This window comes from Urocitellus parryii, chromosome 2, assembly GCF_045843805.1.
Source record: "Urocitellus parryii isolate mUroPar1 chromosome 2, mUroPar1.hap1, whole genome shotgun sequence".
Taxonomy (NCBI): domain Eukaryota; kingdom Metazoa; phylum Chordata; class Mammalia; order Rodentia; family Sciuridae; genus Urocitellus; species Urocitellus parryii.
Genome location: NC_135532.1, coordinates 44,931,979 through 44,948,964, shown reverse-complemented (window position 1 = coordinate 44,948,964; position 16,986 = coordinate 44,931,979). Strand labels below are relative to the sequence as shown.

At 39.4% G+C, this 16,986-nt stretch overlaps 1 protein-coding gene across 2 annotated transcripts in view; it reads left to right on the top strand.

Moving 5' to 3' along the window:
- The first annotated feature begins 9,707 nt into the window (after window positions 1-9,707).
- Window positions 9,708-16,986, top strand: part of Epsti1 (epithelial stromal interaction 1) — a 90,475-nt gene continuing 83,196 nt past the window's right edge. For both annotated transcript variants that reach the window (XM_077795203.1, XM_077795202.1), the window contains exon 1: window positions 9,708-9,946. In XM_077795203.1, the coding sequence (XP_077651329.1) occupies window positions 9,777-9,946 (170 nt within the window). In that variant the 5' untranslated portion in view covers window positions 9,708-9,776. The remainder of the gene's footprint in view (window positions 9,947-16,986) is intronic.

The window sequence follows — 16,986 nt, the reverse complement described above, 5'->3', positions numbered from 1 at the left end:
CATCTCTTTTCTCATTGTCTGTCCAGAGGATACACTGTAGGATTCTATAAGTTCCCCTAATAAATGCTTGGTCATTGTGGTATTTAGTGCTTCTTTGAAAGCCCAACTAGCTCCATATATAGATGGTTTGGGGTACTTCCTTATGGAAATTCCCTGTTGTTCCTTTGGGGGTGACTGCAGCCTTGGATTCGGTGGGACAAACAATGATCTGCTAGAAATCAATTTAAAATAGTCATTCAATCCTCCTTTCTACAAATCTCCCGAGTTGTCCTTCTGTTCCAGTTTAGTAACTTTGCTGTAATGTCTTTCTGAGCAAAAAGCAGAGTTGCTCTAAAAGTACTGATAGTGATGACTTACTAACTATAGTGTTCTTCAGGAACAGCAATGGTTTTCAATCTTGACTGACATGGAATCCCTCAGGGGAATATTGTAAACTCCCAGAGTCAGGGCTACATCCCAGACCAGCTAAACCCTGGGGTGAGACTCAAGCCTCAAAGATGCTGAAAACACTCCCATATGATCCCAAAGCTTCATCAAGACTGATAACCACTGAACTATAACAAAAAAAGCTGGCTTTCCAGTTTCTCCTCTCTGGCTTTGACAATGTTCTTGATTGACCTGAGATTTGCATGTCCACCTGTGTAGTTTTGGGATGTGGCCTGGCTCCCTTATGCTTACCCCAATGGAAACCCATGGATTCTTACCAACTGACCAGCCTGGAGCAGGGTGAGAATTCTAAAACGAGATTATATCTGTGATATCTTTAATTTTAATCCTCCTCCTTCTCTTCCTCCTTCAGCTCAAATCATGTGTGCATGTCAAGTTCCCTACCAGCCACAAGTGCTAACCCTCCAGCCTCTATGCTTCTCTACTTCTTAGTGATAAAGTTGCTTCTACAAGCTAAAATTAGGAACAAGTTCACCCAAACTTTCTTTTCAGTCTAATCTTACGACCTAGGTAATCTCATCCCATTCTCTGGCTTTAAATATACTCTGTGATGAGATCCACATTTATATCTTCAATCTGGATATCTTCTCTGTACTGGTGCTTATACCTCATCAACTTCTTGCACTTGAATGTCTATTTAGCAGGTTTTTGAAACATATCCAAAAGTGAGCTCTTAAGAGCACCTCTTCTTATCAATGTTACCAGAAATAACCTTCATAGCCTCCTTCAGTGTGGCTGATGGCAAGACCATTCTCCTAGCTATTAAGGCTCAACATTTTTATATCATCCTCAATTCAATTCCTCTCTTTAAAACTCATATCCAATCTGATCCTGTTCATCACACTTTCAAAATTCTGTTCATTATACTTTTAAAAGATATTCAGAATCTTGCCCCATTTCACTACTTCTACTGCTATCATACTGGCTTAAGCCACCATAATTTCTCATGCAACAATTTGTGAATACTAGAGAAGTATTCTATCACTGAGCTATACCCCTATCCCTCATTATAATGTTAATTTGTATTTTCACCATAAAAAATAGAGTTATTTTAAATAAATTTACTAGCCATTTGTTTATCTTTGTGTGTGTGTGTGTATAAAGTGCTTAGCTCAAGTATATTGGGCAGCTCATTTTACCGAGTTTCAATAATAATAATGATCATTACATACATTGAGTGTACATTGTCAGATAAATGATATGAAGCACTTTGTACTTACTAATATGTCAAACAACACTATTCAGTAAAGTTTGTGACCATTATAGATGCTTCTCAACTTTGGATGGGGTTACCCCCAATAAACCCATCATAAGTTGAAAATATCCTGTTGAAAATGTATTTGTTATACTTAACCTACCAAATGTTATTGTATACTATAGAGTACAATTGTTTTCCCTCAGCTCACTGCTGCTACTGCCCAACATCAAAAGAGATCATCATACTGCATTACGAATGGCCTGGGAAAAGATCAACATTCGAAGTTGATTTCTTCAGATGTGTATGGCTTTTGTACCATCATAAAGTTGAAAACTCATAAATTGAACCATTGCAAGTTGGGAGCTGTCTATATTCCCATTTTATAGTTGAAGAAACTGATGACCTGAGATGTTCAGTAATTTTCCCAAATCTCTCATTTGCAAGTAGTTAAGCCAAGATATAAATGTAGGACTAATCTGGCAAAGCCAGCAGTTTGAGGGAGAAGGTCTTGGTTGTGAATCAGTATCTCTAATTACTAATCTCCAAAGGGGCCTCCCCCTGTGTGGAGTCTAGCAAAGATCATCACTATGTCAACCACTCTATACTTGCACCCATTGTATCCTGGTTATTGCTTAGGTCCACCATGTACTGGTTCCCTATTTGCCGGAGTCTGGTGAACACACTACCATATAGCAAGTGATGCAAGGTGGGCTTAATACTTACAGATGTGTAGATAGCAAAGGATAGAAATCTCAGCTCCCTTGTCAACTGGTCCTTCAAAGCTCAAGAAACCTGCCAGAGGGTGAATGGTGTCTTGACTGTGTATGCCCTAATTTGCACCATAGCTGAGGGACCACAAAAGATAGTCTGTCCTGGGTTATATGTTTCTGATCCATATGACTCCTTGGGTAAAGCTTTGAAGGACATTGTAATTTTAGGGAAGAGAGGAACAAGTTCTGGGCTGTCCTACACAGTTCTTTCCTTATTTGAGGTATTACCTTCTTAGGAAGGACAGGAACAAGGCCTAGGCTGGTTAGGGATATTTCATTTCCAGCATATTATAGTTATTTTTGAGAACTGTATGTAAGAAAAAGGGGAGAACTGGTTAGGTGCAAGACCACCCAGAGAACTGACCCTCATTGGTAGATAAGCTAGGAGTCATTTGCTTTTTTGACTGCATATAACTTCATTTTCCTAACCATTTCTTATCAAATCCCCTCACCCCACCCTCCATTGCCAGGGATTCTTACTGGAAATATAAAGAAAGGAGACATATGGTTGTTGGGCTGCTGTGAACTACTCAGAGGAGTCTTGAACTCTAAACTATGTGGTATGCCTGGGGGGAATCCCAACCCCAAATTACAAACACAGAAGCATTCAAAGGTCTTGGGGATTTCTACTATAAATTAAGCTAAGAAGAACCCTGGGTATTATCCACAGCAATGGAACTATGATTAGTGTCCAGAAGTTGTTAGACTTCAACACTGTCACCAAATGTCTATGGAGGACTCACTGCCTTCCAGTTATAACAAGATTTTTGACTTTGTGGGAAACTACTACTGTGCCAGGCATTGGTAGATAAATCTATAAGTACTGCTTTATTTGTATTCTGAAAGTGGTTTTGAGATAAAACACACTATTGATAGGGCGTTGTAATATTTTAGAAATTGAAAGTCAAAAAGGCATGGGAATTGAATTAAGAACTTTTTGAGGACAATTTAAGTATTAGCAAAACAATACAAATCTCTCTCTTGGACAGCTTTAAAATAATAACATCCATTTATACTGCATCAAAATGCAATTTATGAGCCATTTTCACATATGTTATCTCATTTGGCCTTTAAAAACCCCTAAAACATAAGACAGGTGGGGTGATTATGATCAATATTCCCATCCTACAAATGAAGCAACCGAAGTGCAGAGGTCCCAAAGTCAAATGTCTTTGCCAGGTTTCGAGTACAGGTCTTCTACCTCTGTGTCTACTACTCTTTTCCGTGTACCACATGTTGTATGAAATGCTTGGTGATATTTTCAAGGGATGGTGAAGCTCACCAAACTGTTAGCTTGGAGTTAAAACATCAGAAAAATTAGGACTTCCCTAAGGAGGGGAATTTTTTTTTTTTTTGAAAAGTCATGCATGTTGGGTAAAAAATGGACAGCCCTGTGGGGAATTTTGTTGGATTCATTTATCATAGTAAAAGAAATCCTTCAGGGAATCTCCATGCTAATGTTGCTGATAGAGTGTACTGAAATTTCCCCAAAGTTAAGGGAAATTCCTTCCATGGTGCAGCCAGCAGAGATCTCATGACAGCTACTATACAGCCACAGAGTGGGAACCCAGAGATGGCAGCTGCTATCTATTCCTCAGATCTAAATTTACAGAGGGAATTCAGCCCCCTACAAGCAAGGAAGTTTCCACCAAAAGGTAGGAAATATTATTTAATGCACATTCTACATTTCACTTTTTACCCAAGTGACAGTATTCAACATCATCTGAAAAACAGAAAAAAACAATGTGTATCTTTCCATTCTTAAGCAGAACTCTATACTCTGTACTATACTCTGAAGCTAACTATTTTAGCTATAGACATTTTAAGTCATGTGTGGTGGCACATGTCTCTGATTTCAGTGACCTGGGAGGCTGAAGCAGGAGGATCTCAAATTCAAGGCCAGGCTGGGCAATTCAGTGAGACCCTATCTCAGAAAAAGAGGTAGGGGGAGTGGGATGAAGCACAGTGGTATAGTTTCCCTTGGTTCATTCCCCCGTACTGCAAAACAAACAAAAAGCCAAAACTCAAACTAAAATAAAACAGAAAATAGGCAGTTTAACTCAAATCTAATACTAGTCATGAAATTTGGACAAGTTTTATAAAATACAATCATTGTAGAGATCATTTGATCATGTGATTATAGGGTTGACCAAGGAGAATGTTAAGGTTTTTATTAGTGTCAATTGTAATAGGTTTAGGAACTTTTACAAATTTTTGTTTTTGAAAATAATACACAGCTGCACACTGGGAAAATTGTAAGTGGAAATATTTCAAATTCTGAATTTTGCCAAAATATATTTTATCATAATTGTCTTCCAAAATATAAAAATGCTAGATTTGGGAGGCCTAAATTCAAGCTGTGGCTCAGCCACGAATTTGTACATGGCCTGGAAAGTCACTTGCCTTCTCTTAGTTCCTTTTTTCTTGTGTTTAAAATGAAGTAGTTAGATGATCTCAAACATGAAGCTAGAATAGCAGAGTTCTACTTGTTAATAACAGCTTCAGAGTCTCACACAGTAAGTGGTATATGCTTATCATTCTCTAAATATATCTTGCATGAACTTATGGTGACTTACCATTGCAGCATCCCACAGTTTTGTGGTAGAAAAGTTTGAAAATATTCTAAAAAATCAGAAATTGTCATAATATAAACATGTATGTGTGTGAATGTGCACACAAGCAAACACATACATACACACACACAAAATGAAGAGTTGCCCAGTATTAGGTGAGTTTTACATAATTCCTTTGGTAGAATAGAAAAAAAATACTTTAGAATAATTGCTATCCTACATTTATTGGATTAATCTAACTTCCCAGTGAATAATCAAATTTAGGGAAGAATGACTTAGAATTTTCAGAAACAGATTTTTCATTGAGACACTTTTTGAAAAGAAAAGGCTTAGAGATTATGTGTCTTTATCTCTTTATTCATACATGCTAATGAAGGAGCAATCTAAGGTAACTAATTTAAAATCAAATATTGTTTCCATTTATGTCCTTGCAAAGTAAAGATATGTTAGCAGTAGGCTAAACTGATGGAAGTTTTTTTTTTTTTGATCTTATCTCTTAAAGCACACCAGCTGCTAAAATTGCTCATCTTATTCCTGACTCTTCACTCCCCCAAAATACCTCATTTTACACTTTTGTTTACACAGATTTTTTTTTTAATCGTTCTTTTCTTTTCACACAGCTTCTCTCTTTCCCAACCAAAAATCTTTTGCTCATTTTCCTAAAGGAATGAATAAACAATTATTTCCCTGAGGCAGTTGCATTTTAAATGAAAACCATTTCCTAAATAAATCTCAAATTGGCCAAATTTCAGGCAATATAATGAAATCTCATTAGATTTCAGATCTTTTTCATGTCCCTTAAAACATATTCCTAGGTAACTGTCTAGCACCATGATTTTCCAAAACTAAAAAGCCACAGAACTCCTACAGAAAGGAAAATTAGTATGTAGAAGAAGAGATAAGAGGTTAAAGTGCTAGGTTAAAGCAGGGATGGGAAACCCAAACCTTTCCCACTCACCCCTGCATCCCTCCACCAGACATCTCTGCAGTAGTACACATCCTATAACAGCCTTGGTAAAAAGTCAGCCAAAGCCAGGTGTAGTGGCACAAACCCGTATTCCCAGCAGCTCAGGAGGCTAAGGCAGCAAGATTGCAAGTTCTAGGGCAGCTTCAGCAACTTAGAGACACCCTCAGCAACTTGGTGAGACTGTGTCTCAAAATAAAAAAAAGACTGGGCATGTAGTTTAGTGGTTAAAAAAAAAAAAAAAAAAAAAAAAGAGGAATCCAGACCATATTCTCACACAAATGCGCACATGTAAGGTGAGAAAATGGGCACTACACAAATAGATTGCCCATCCTTGTGTATCCTAAAGGAGCCTATAGATTTCTATTGCAACAATGTGTCACGTGCACTTGGGTTTTGTTTTTGTTTTTGGTACTGGGGATTGAACCACTGAGCAACATCCCCAGCCCTTTTTGGTATTTTATCTAGAGACAGGGTCCCATTGAGTTGCTTAGGGCCTCACTAGTTGCTGAGGATGGTTTTAAACTTGAGATCTTCTTGCCTCAGTCTCAAAAGCTACTGCGATTCCAGGCATGCACCATCGTGCCTGGCTGTAGTTTTTGTTTGTTTGTTTGTTTTTAAACACATTGAGAATGTGATAAAACAAGGAGTGAACAGAATTAGAAATTTATATTTTGCCTCTTATCTTCTACTTGCATCTCACGTTTGGAACTTCAGTGTAGAACATGGTTGTGTTGTATGATAAACATGGTCAGCTACTACTATATCCATTAGAAGAACTGTTTTTTCCCTAACTTGGGTTTTCCCTTATTCAAATTTAATTCAACCACCAAAATATTTTTTTTTCTCCTCTGAAACAAATGTCCCAGTGGTATTTTTCACAGCATAAATGATTTTGAAGAAGATGGCATCCATAAAGACCTCACTGGTCCTCTTTTGTTGGGCTTTAGATGTGTACTTCTCTCCCCTCAGGTACCTTGAAACCCAACAGTCCCTAAACAAATTCTTTCACCTTCCCTACAAGTTGCTCCTTTTTTGGGTTAATGGTTAAATGATCTGGCCACCTGAGCTGTCACAAAATTAAAACCATAAAGTCACCATAAAAACCACCACCATTCAATTATTGGGACTGTAAGATAAACCCATCATGTAGGTCAGTATTTTTCAACCTTAGCAGTGTTGATATTTGGGGCTGAATAACATCTGTTATGGGGGGCTGTCCTGTGCATTGTAAGATGTTTGGCAGCATTCCTGGCCCCTACCCACTAGATGCCAGTAGACCCACCTCCTTGCAGGCTTTACAATAAAAAAATGACTCCAGGCATTGCTCAATGTCGCTGGTGGCAAAGTCAACTCCTTTTGAGAACCACTGTGAATTATCTCTTTATTGTTCATATATACTATAAGGTGAGAGTACTGTAACTTTGTGTCACATTGTACAGATGGACTTCTGAAGAAATAAAAGAGTCATACCTGGTAGAATTGGTCTCAAAGTACTAGAAAAGGTGTATCCCATTTCCTCTTCTGCCTCTGATGCTCAATTATCCCTTGCATCTTGTTTTTCTTTTCTTTTCTTTTCTTTTTTTTTTTTTGTCTGTGTGAATCTTTCATTTGGAAAAGTCCCAACATGACTGTAGTTAGGCTTCCTGGCTGAGACTTCTGGGAGGCTGTTACATTCTTTAAAAATATCTTTATTTTGTTTGTTTGTTTGTTTATTTTATGTGGTGCTGAGGATTCAACCCAGTGCTTCACATGTGTGAGGCAAGCGTTCTGCCACTAAGCTACAACCCCAGCTGTTACATTTTTAATATGCAGCCAGGGTGGGGAACTGACTATGTTATGGTTAGTCAAGGCCGGAAACACTATGATTCAGCTATAGAACTCAAGGTCATAAACCTTAACTTGTGAGCTTGTGCTCCCATCCCTTAACTAACCTGTTGGCAATGTGCCTTCTTTGTTTGACATGCATATAAAAAGGGCCTGTGGAAGTGGGCTAAGGTGGAACTGGCTGGAAGCTGAAGCTGAAGCTGAGGGCTGGCTAATGACTGTGGCCACCACTGAATAAAGCATGTCTACTATCCTAACTGCATCTGGCATCTTCTTCTACCTGCTGAAACCCAAATCCGTTTCCTGAATCAGAGCCCCTGCAGGACACCCTGCTTTCTATTTCCTGTGCAACTGCCTATGCTCAGATATGTATTACTTATCTAAATGATATGAGGCTCTTAGTTTATCTCCCTGATTTCAGTCTTATCTTTCAATTTTCTTTTCACAATGCTAGGAGTTAACTTTCTCAAGTAGATATTATTATATAACTGCCCTTTTGAAAATCCTCCTTTGCCTTCCACATTACCTATAGCAGGGGTTCCAAAGGGAGTTCCTGGGATGAGCAGCATTGGTCTCACCTGGAAATTTGCTGGATTGCCAGTCCTTGGGCCTCACTACAGATCTATTGAGTCAGAAACTCCTAGGTTTGGTGCCCAGATTCCAGTTTTAACACACTGAGGCTCACTGCAATTTGAGAACCTCTGTCCCCCTGATAGAGCTCTAACACTTTAGGAAATAGAAAACCTGATTCTCTTCCCACCATGTCCCTTACCACTACCTTTTCTTCTTCTTTCTTTCATTAGCTATCAAAGATCTATTTGCCTTTCTGTTCTAAGCATCAATAATGAAGCAAGAGAGTCCAGCTCCTAAGGGGCTTGGTGACCAGGCCTAGGGTACTCCCACCATACCATACCATGCAGAATTAACTACATACCATGGCATTTTAAGCCACAAGCGCCTACCATAGCAGCTCTTGTGAACTTCCATGCCTTTTGTGGCTCACTCTTAATTGTCCCTTTTCTTAAATTAGTTTTTTCCTCTGTCTAGCTTAACACTTCTGCCCACAATTCATTTACTCCCTGGTGGCATTAGTATTTATTTACCAGTGTCCTAGAATATAGGAAGAGCCTTCCTATATATAGGAAGCATTGTGTATATGTATAGCCAGCATTGTGACCATGGTGATCAGCCTGGCACAGATTGGAATCATCTGGGCATCTTTAAAAATGTTTTGTAGGCCCAGACTTACAAAAACAGTCTTACAAATCCATATTTTTTAAAAATGCCACACCATAGTTAAATCATTGCATACTGTCCAGCACAGAGCAAATGTTTAATTAATATTTTTTTGACCATCTGGTCAATTTCTTACTTAACAAGGTTATCTAGAGAATCAACTCTATGTAGTCCTCAGCTTGCTTCTTTAGCTCCATGGGTTTTATTACCAGTTTTCTTTTGATTTCACTTTCCATTTCCTCTAACTAGAAAGGACCTTCCTTGCAACAACCAAACAGCAGTTGTAACTGGAATCTCAAGGTAATATTGCTCACAGTCTCAAACATCTAACATTGACCTCAATTAGGGTTACCTGTGAAAACCTTCCTAAAGTATCCAGTCGCTTTGAGGCTCCTTCCTCACCAGTGTCGGGCGGATCCTAAGGATCCTTCTCAGCTCTCAGGTGGTTGTGAGACCTTAAGCCAACTCACCTGCAGCTGGGACAGTTAGCTCAGCGCGACATCCCTGAGGGCGTGTTGGGGTGGGGTCGCGCCCAGCTGTTAAACCTGTACTAGGGTCAGAGGGTGCCTGGGAGGAGCATAAATGGGGAAATTCTCCGGGGCGGGCGCAACCAGTGGCTAGTAGGGAGAAATCGAAACTCAGCTGTTAAAACCGCTGCCTCTGCTCTTTGGAATCCCCTCTCGAGACTCGCCCAGCGTCCCAGCCTGCGTCCCTCCCGCAGCGACGGCGGCCCCGGGGACCAGGACCGCGGGCTCTGAACCATGTACACCCGCAGTAAAGTGGTGGGCTCCAAGCTCGGCGCCACCCCTGCCTCCCAGGACCCCAGTAGGGGGCGCGGGAAGCTGGATCCCTTGCAAAGCCAGAGACAGGGTGTGGAGGAGGCCCCTGGGGCCCCTTGGCGGGAGAGCCTGGGCCACGCGGGCCAGGGGAGGTAAGTATTTAACCACCTGTGTTGGCGGGTGGGACCCCGGCAAGCGTGCTAGCAGGCACCTTCTTAGTCTTTGGAGCTGAAAAGCATAGGGGCCCAATAACAGAGTTTTTGAGAGAATGAAAAAACATTTGCATAAATGAAAACATCCAGGAATTACCTTATCCTACTCCAATCAGCCAGTTTGTGGTCCTTTACTGAATATCCCATCCCCGCCCCACTCTTCTTTTAAGAACATCCTTTTAGGCCAGCCTCAGCAACCTAGCAGAAACCCTGTCTTACTATGATAAATTAAAATGACATAAAATGGGCTGGGGATGTAGCTCAGTGGGAGAGCGCACCTCCCCTCCCCCATCCCCATTACTAAAAACCAAAACCCAAAATAAAAAGACATAGACACGATTTTACTGTTTGTGACTGGCTACAGAGTTGAAAGGGATGGGTGTGGAGAAATCTCTTATTAATTTTTCAATTGTCTAAGTATTTATACTCCAACTAGGTATGAAAATAAGTTTCCCCTAATTGTGTAAAACTATTGTGCTGTAAATGGAATCACCAGTCAGATGTCAGGGTAAGGGCCAGGAAGGTCTGTGATATAGAGCAGAGAGAGGATCCAGATGTTGCCCTGGGGAGCAAGCTTGCATTCCAACCAGATGCCCACATAGAGGAGCCTCCTGGGAGCAGAAGAGTGGGGCTAAGAGTGAGGATTGTGAAATGTACCCTGAGCAGGAACAGATAAGTGACATTTATTCTTAGTCTTTGGTTCAGGGCCTGCAAGATCCTGGACACGTTTAGTATGCTGGGGGGTCATCTATCCTCTTCTTCCACCCAATGGAGGGAGCTCCTTTCACACTACCCTACAGTTTGTAAATACATCTATCTTTGAAGTGCTGCCTCTGAATTGTAACTGTTCAGTCTCATGTGCAGTTTCTTCCTTTTCAGTTACTTCTTTGTCACATGAAAGACAGACACTGGTTGCTAAGGAGTAGTTATAACCTTATGACCAATAAATAGTAGAATTTCTTTCATCCCTTGAATTCTGAAAGTATCAGGGCTTTAGCATTATCCAGCTTAGGGTTACCCAAGATGGGGTGGATCATCTGTAAATCAACTAGAGATTGCTGAATTTCTCTTCTCAGGATAATTGGCATCTTGTTATAATAGAAGCTCATTAATTATATGTAACCTACTGACTATGAGCTGCCACATTTAATATCAGTTGAGGTCATGGATACGTAGTCTCATGTCCATGAATGGTTAATGATAAAATAATTTACATGATATTTTTCTATTAAAAAGTATCGATTTAGATACAAGCATTTGTATGCTTGTATCATCTTATAAGCAGTAGCAGTTGTAGCTGTTTTCTTATTTGATTTACTTCAGAATCTTGCTGGACCAAATTGCTCAGAAAGGGGCAATTTTCTGATTAGTTATCCAGGATTCAGTACCCTGAAGACTTCATTGCAGACTATTTCTAAGATGATTTGCAAATAGACCATTAGAGAAATTCCTGGAAGACTTCAATTATCTCTCAATTTTTTCTTTTTCCATGTGACTTAGTTGCGGTAAGCACAGCATGACAGGGTACATTCGTTTTTAGGTGCTTAGTATCTAAAATCCTGTTTGGGCCACTCTGAATATTTCTTATGTCTCCATTACTTACTTATATCTATTTTATTAGTTGACTCCTTTAATGGAAGTGGGAAATAAAGGAGAATAGTTGAGTGACAAATAACATCTCAGTAAAATCAACAACAGTAAAAAGTTAGGGTTTTATTTTGGGGTAAGAGAGAAATCAGAAGCAATTTAGAGAGGATAAAGTGCTTTAAATTCAGTTCATCCACAGTATGAACTTACTTTGATGACAGTGGGTTGAAATTTAGTCTTGTATGCATTCATTTGAGGAGCCCCATGTCGGGATTAGTAACATGGGCTTTGATGCTAGGTGACTTTGGGTTCAAGTTCTGATTCTGTCATTATTTGCTTTCTGAGGTGAATAGATGCTTTATGCCTCAGTTTTCTCATTACTTGAAATAACACCAACCTTCAAGAAAATGTTCAGTAAATATTAGGAGCTTATAGCCTTGACAGATGTTTTTTGACCAAGTACTAAAGTACTATGCTGTCACCCTTAAATAGAATGATTGTGTTTTGAAAAAAACAACACCCATTTAGAATATATATACAAAAACTGATGGCAGTCTATTAAAATTGATGATTCCTGAGGACCTCTGGTAGACTATCAGGCAAGCTTGAGTTCTTGATGATATTTGAATTTAAGTAATTATAAGTACTTACTAATTCATATTCTCTTTTCCAGTTATTTTTACCTGATAATTGTGTCCCTAAATTTTATATTCACACAGATTTAGAGAAAAGAAGCTTATATAAACTTCTAACTCAAAGTGATCATTTATCTTCCCCTCTAATATTTTGCTTGCTTGTATATATCTTTCACTCATCACATCTAGATAGAGTCAGAGACATGGGGTTTTAACTTGATTTTTACCCCATTCTGGGCAATAGGCTCTTGCCTGTCCTAATAATAGAGGTTTGACTTCATTCCAATACTTGTCTATTATCATAGCAGGATGTGGTCCTTTAGCTTGATGTTGTCTGAAGGAAATAAAAAGGTATTTTGAAAATGAACCCATAATGTAGAATTTTACTGCAGTTACCTTTAACATAATTTATATACAGATTTAGTTTACCTTAACATATTTGTGGCTGGCTTTATATGGAGTACTGTAGAGACTTAAAGATGAGCCATAATAGCAGCAAATCCTTATGTAGTGCTTACTGTGTAATGATGCATTTCACATACTCAGTCCTCACAACAGCCCTATAATAAGAGGATCTTTCGCTCTCGATAATTTTAAGCATAGGAATAAATAACCATTCAACAAAAAAGACCTTATGAAACTCGCTGTCTAATTGATGGGGCAGACATTTATAAGGTAATTACATGAATAATCTTTTTGTGTGGTATAAAGGAAAGCCAGGGTCTGAACTAGACTTGGCAGCAGGAAATTCTTTCCTAAGAAGTCATGCCTGAGCTGCAACCTACAGGATGAGAATGTGTGTGTGTGTGTGTGTGTGTGTGTGTGTGTGACCAAATATGTCATTACAACACCAGCTAAATTCTGGCACCACTGTGTGTCCTATAGTTCTATCCAATTCTGACCTCAACTGCCCAGTGTTAGTGCAGTTTCCACAAACTTAGGGTTCAGCCCACAAGACTGTCCCCAATTCAGACTTCAGACACCAGCTGCAAATGCGGTTGTCAGCCCGATAGAATGCAAATTTGGGGATTTCCCATAACCTTTCCCCTCCCCCAGGTTTGCTAATTCACTAAAATGAATCAGAGCTCACAGAAACCACTAGACTTAGAATTACAGTTTCATTATAAAGGATCCAACTGAGAAATGGCCAAGTGGAAGAGATAGATAGGGCAAGGTACCAGAGGCAAAGATGAAGGGTGCTGTGCAGATGGTGACTGTGCCCAGTCTGGGTAGGCCACCCTCCCAGCACCTTGATGCATTTACCAACTGGGAGCTCCCCAAACATGGGCTCCCAAGAGTTGTAGAATCTTCATTATATAGGTGTAATTACCCAAATCACTGGCCATTAGTGGCTGAACTCAATCTCTACCCCTGTTACCTGCTCAGAGATTGGGCTAGGGGCTGGAAGTTTTAACCGTTTAATCACATAGTTGGTTTTCCTGGCCACCAGCCTCCATCCTCAAAATATCCAGGGATCCCCATCATGAGTCCTTTCATTAGCATACAAAAATTAATGGTCACTCAGAATTCTGAGGGTTTAGGGAGCTTGATGCTGGCCCAGGGACAATGATTATGTATTTTTTTAAAATAGGAGTTTATATGGCCTCTGTGGCAGTCAGAGAAACGTGTCATTCAGATTTTCTCCTTCAAGAGAACTTAACTGTGGGGAATAGAGTCAGTTGACAGCCCCAGCTGCTGCCCTTTTGCCTCTGTCACACCCTTGGCTCCAGTGTTTACTTATGCTGCCATCTTCCCAGCCAGGTCTGGGCATCACAGGTTCTAGTGCCAGCCTGACTCCCCTCTAACCCAGCCAACACTTTCTTTCTTTCTTTTTGGTACTGGGGATTGAACTCAAGGGGACTTGACCACTGAGCCACATCCCTAGCCCTATTTTCTATTTTATTTAGAGACAGGGTCTCACTGAGTTTCTCAGGACCTTGCCTTTGTTGAGGCTGGCTTTGACCTTGCGATCCTCCTGCCTCAGCCTACCAAGCTGCTGGGATTACAGGAGAGCACCACCATGCCTGACCCAGCCAAGACTTTCTGAGAACTGTGTAGCACTCTGAGGCTCTTTCTATTCACCCTTTCTTCCTTCCTCTCAGCCCTTCTCTTGTTCTCAGGCTTTCCTGCCTACTCCTGCTTCTTCCCCTTTTATCCTCCACAGGAACTCCTCTAGTCCATCTCTTGCTTGTCTAACCCCATCTTGGTGTCACCTCCTCACAGGACTTAAAGTGGCACAGTCTCTGGGATACACTATATCCAAATCACAATAGTGTGGACTCTCTATGTCCGTTGTTGGCATACTGTCTGTGCATATTCAGGAAACCCACTCTTTTTTTTTTTTTTTCATTTCTTCCCTTGGGGACTAGGGGATATTCCCCAGCTCTGCTTGGGGGGAAGGAAATAACCCATGTAACTGAAACTTTTCCTTCCCCTTTATTCCCAAACTTTCAAAGGAGATGAGGAGGAGATTAAAGGACAGCTTGGTAAGAGCACTTATGAATGGCCAATTCCTTATTTCTCTTTTTCTGTCTTTAAAAAGCATTGTGTTTGTTTTGCATTTTGTAAGATGAAATATAAGGTGGGATATATGTTAATGAAGTCATTAAGTTTTAATATTCATTTTTTATATATTGAAACATTGAAGTATGTTTTTTTCCATCTAAGACAGAACTTAAATTATTTTTGACTCATCTTGTTAAATCTGAACTTGTTATGGAAAAATCATCTTAGCCCATTTTGTCTCATGGCCCCAGATGTGGAACTCCTATAAAACTTAAATATGGTGTATAATATACAACTGTATAATAATATTAGTTAATATATAAGCTATAAATTATGACTTCCAACCCATTTTAATGCACTTGTGTTAGTTTCATTGAAATAGTCACAGAATTGAAAACTTGGGACTTAATGGGTTAAATCAAGTGCAAGTTTTTGCAAAGTTATTTGTATCCATGAGAACTGCTTTCACTATTTCTTCCTCTCCGCAGCACTCCAGATTTCAATTTCCTCTCTCCATATGATTATGAGGAAATGGGCTTTTGCCCATAGATGCTAAATGGCATGAAAGCATCAGCTTATTACTCCTTCCTGGAGATGAAGAACTGGATAATGCTGGCATTCCTTTCAGTGTTATGAAATAATAGTACATCGGAAGAGAAGATCTGTGATTGATGCTAATGAGTAATCTTCCTGATGGCTCAATATAGGTGGTTTTTCACCGGGGAATTATTTAACTCAATCCCTAGACAAGGCTCATAAGCATTCAGGAAGTTTTGTGAAGTAACAACAGATAGTATTTAACCCCTAATGATATAATGATATGGTTCTATAAACTGAGTAGGTGTTTTGACAATTACCAAATCTAATACCTAACTAATTAGTAGTGCCCTGCCTATTTAACTTGTTTTTGAAATGATAAATGTAACAAAGCATTGTAATACTGTGGTAGCATAAAGTAAATTAGTTGTGCTTAGAATAGTTAAAATGAGGATCTCTGAAAATCCAAAATAAACAAAATAGCAATCAGTACTTCATGTATCTCAAATGTTTAACTATGTACTAGACCCTGGGCTAAGTATGTTATATATATTATTGAATTTTATCTTTACAGTAAACACTTTGCCATTTCACATGAGTTGTGGAAGAGAAATCGTTCTCATTGCTTTTCTTATTCATAGTCAGTACTCAAACCTAACTCTGTCTACCAAAGTCTTGTTCATGTCTGTTAGAGCTGGAGGAAGGAGTGATACTGTAGCTAGCTGATGTCTTATTGTTTTATTTTCACATCAAAAAGAGAAAGAGAGTGTTAATATAGGAACAGTAATATGAAGTTTATTAATGACTGTAGGGGAAAAAAGATCTCTTTCTTCATTCATCCCTAGCATCATGTTTGAGACTCTACAACAAAAGACAAATTAACAAGTGGAAAGCAGACACATTTATTTAATGTCAATTTTTAAATTTTTTAAAATTGTAGATAGATACAATAACTATTTTATTTATTTGTTTTTATATGATGTTGAGGATTGAACCCAGTGTCGTCTCACACGTGCTAGGCGAACACTCTACCACTGAGCCACACCCCAGCCCCTAATGTAAATTTTGTATGAGCTGGGAGCCTTCAGAAATGAAGACCCAAAGAAACATATAAACCTTTTTTTTATGCTTGGAACTGATGAAAGGTTGACTCTCATGTAGAGGTATGATTGGTCAAAGGGGATAAAATAATAACTTCCTTTTGTTTAATGGTAATAAACTGGGGAATCTCAGCAAGCCTATTTGTCAGATTCTTCTTTATGTCTCTCTGCCTTCATTCCTTTCCTCTTTTCCTCTGGGTATAGGGAGGCTTGCTCTGAAATGACCGGCTTTAGAGAAATGTCAGAGAATTCTGACATTCTGGCCCCCTTCAAGGGATGAGTGATGGGGAAGGTCAGAGAGATCTTCCTGTCTCTGCTGTGTGCTCAAAAGCCAAGGTGCCAATGCAGCTTTAAAATGATTTCAATAGAGAAGTAGCTTGCAAGAGCTAAGTTTCTGTGGGGATCTTCTTTTCTGCTATTTCCCACAAATAACAGAGAGCTCCTGCTTGATCAGTTCTTTCACTGTCACTGTTTCTGAGCAACCTCAACCACATAGTATCTTGCAGTAATTTTTCAGACTCCTGACCATAGCCTACTGTGAGCAATTCATTTGACATCATGACCTAGTACGTGCTTGAGTATATATGAGGGTATATATAACTGCAAAGAAATTTCA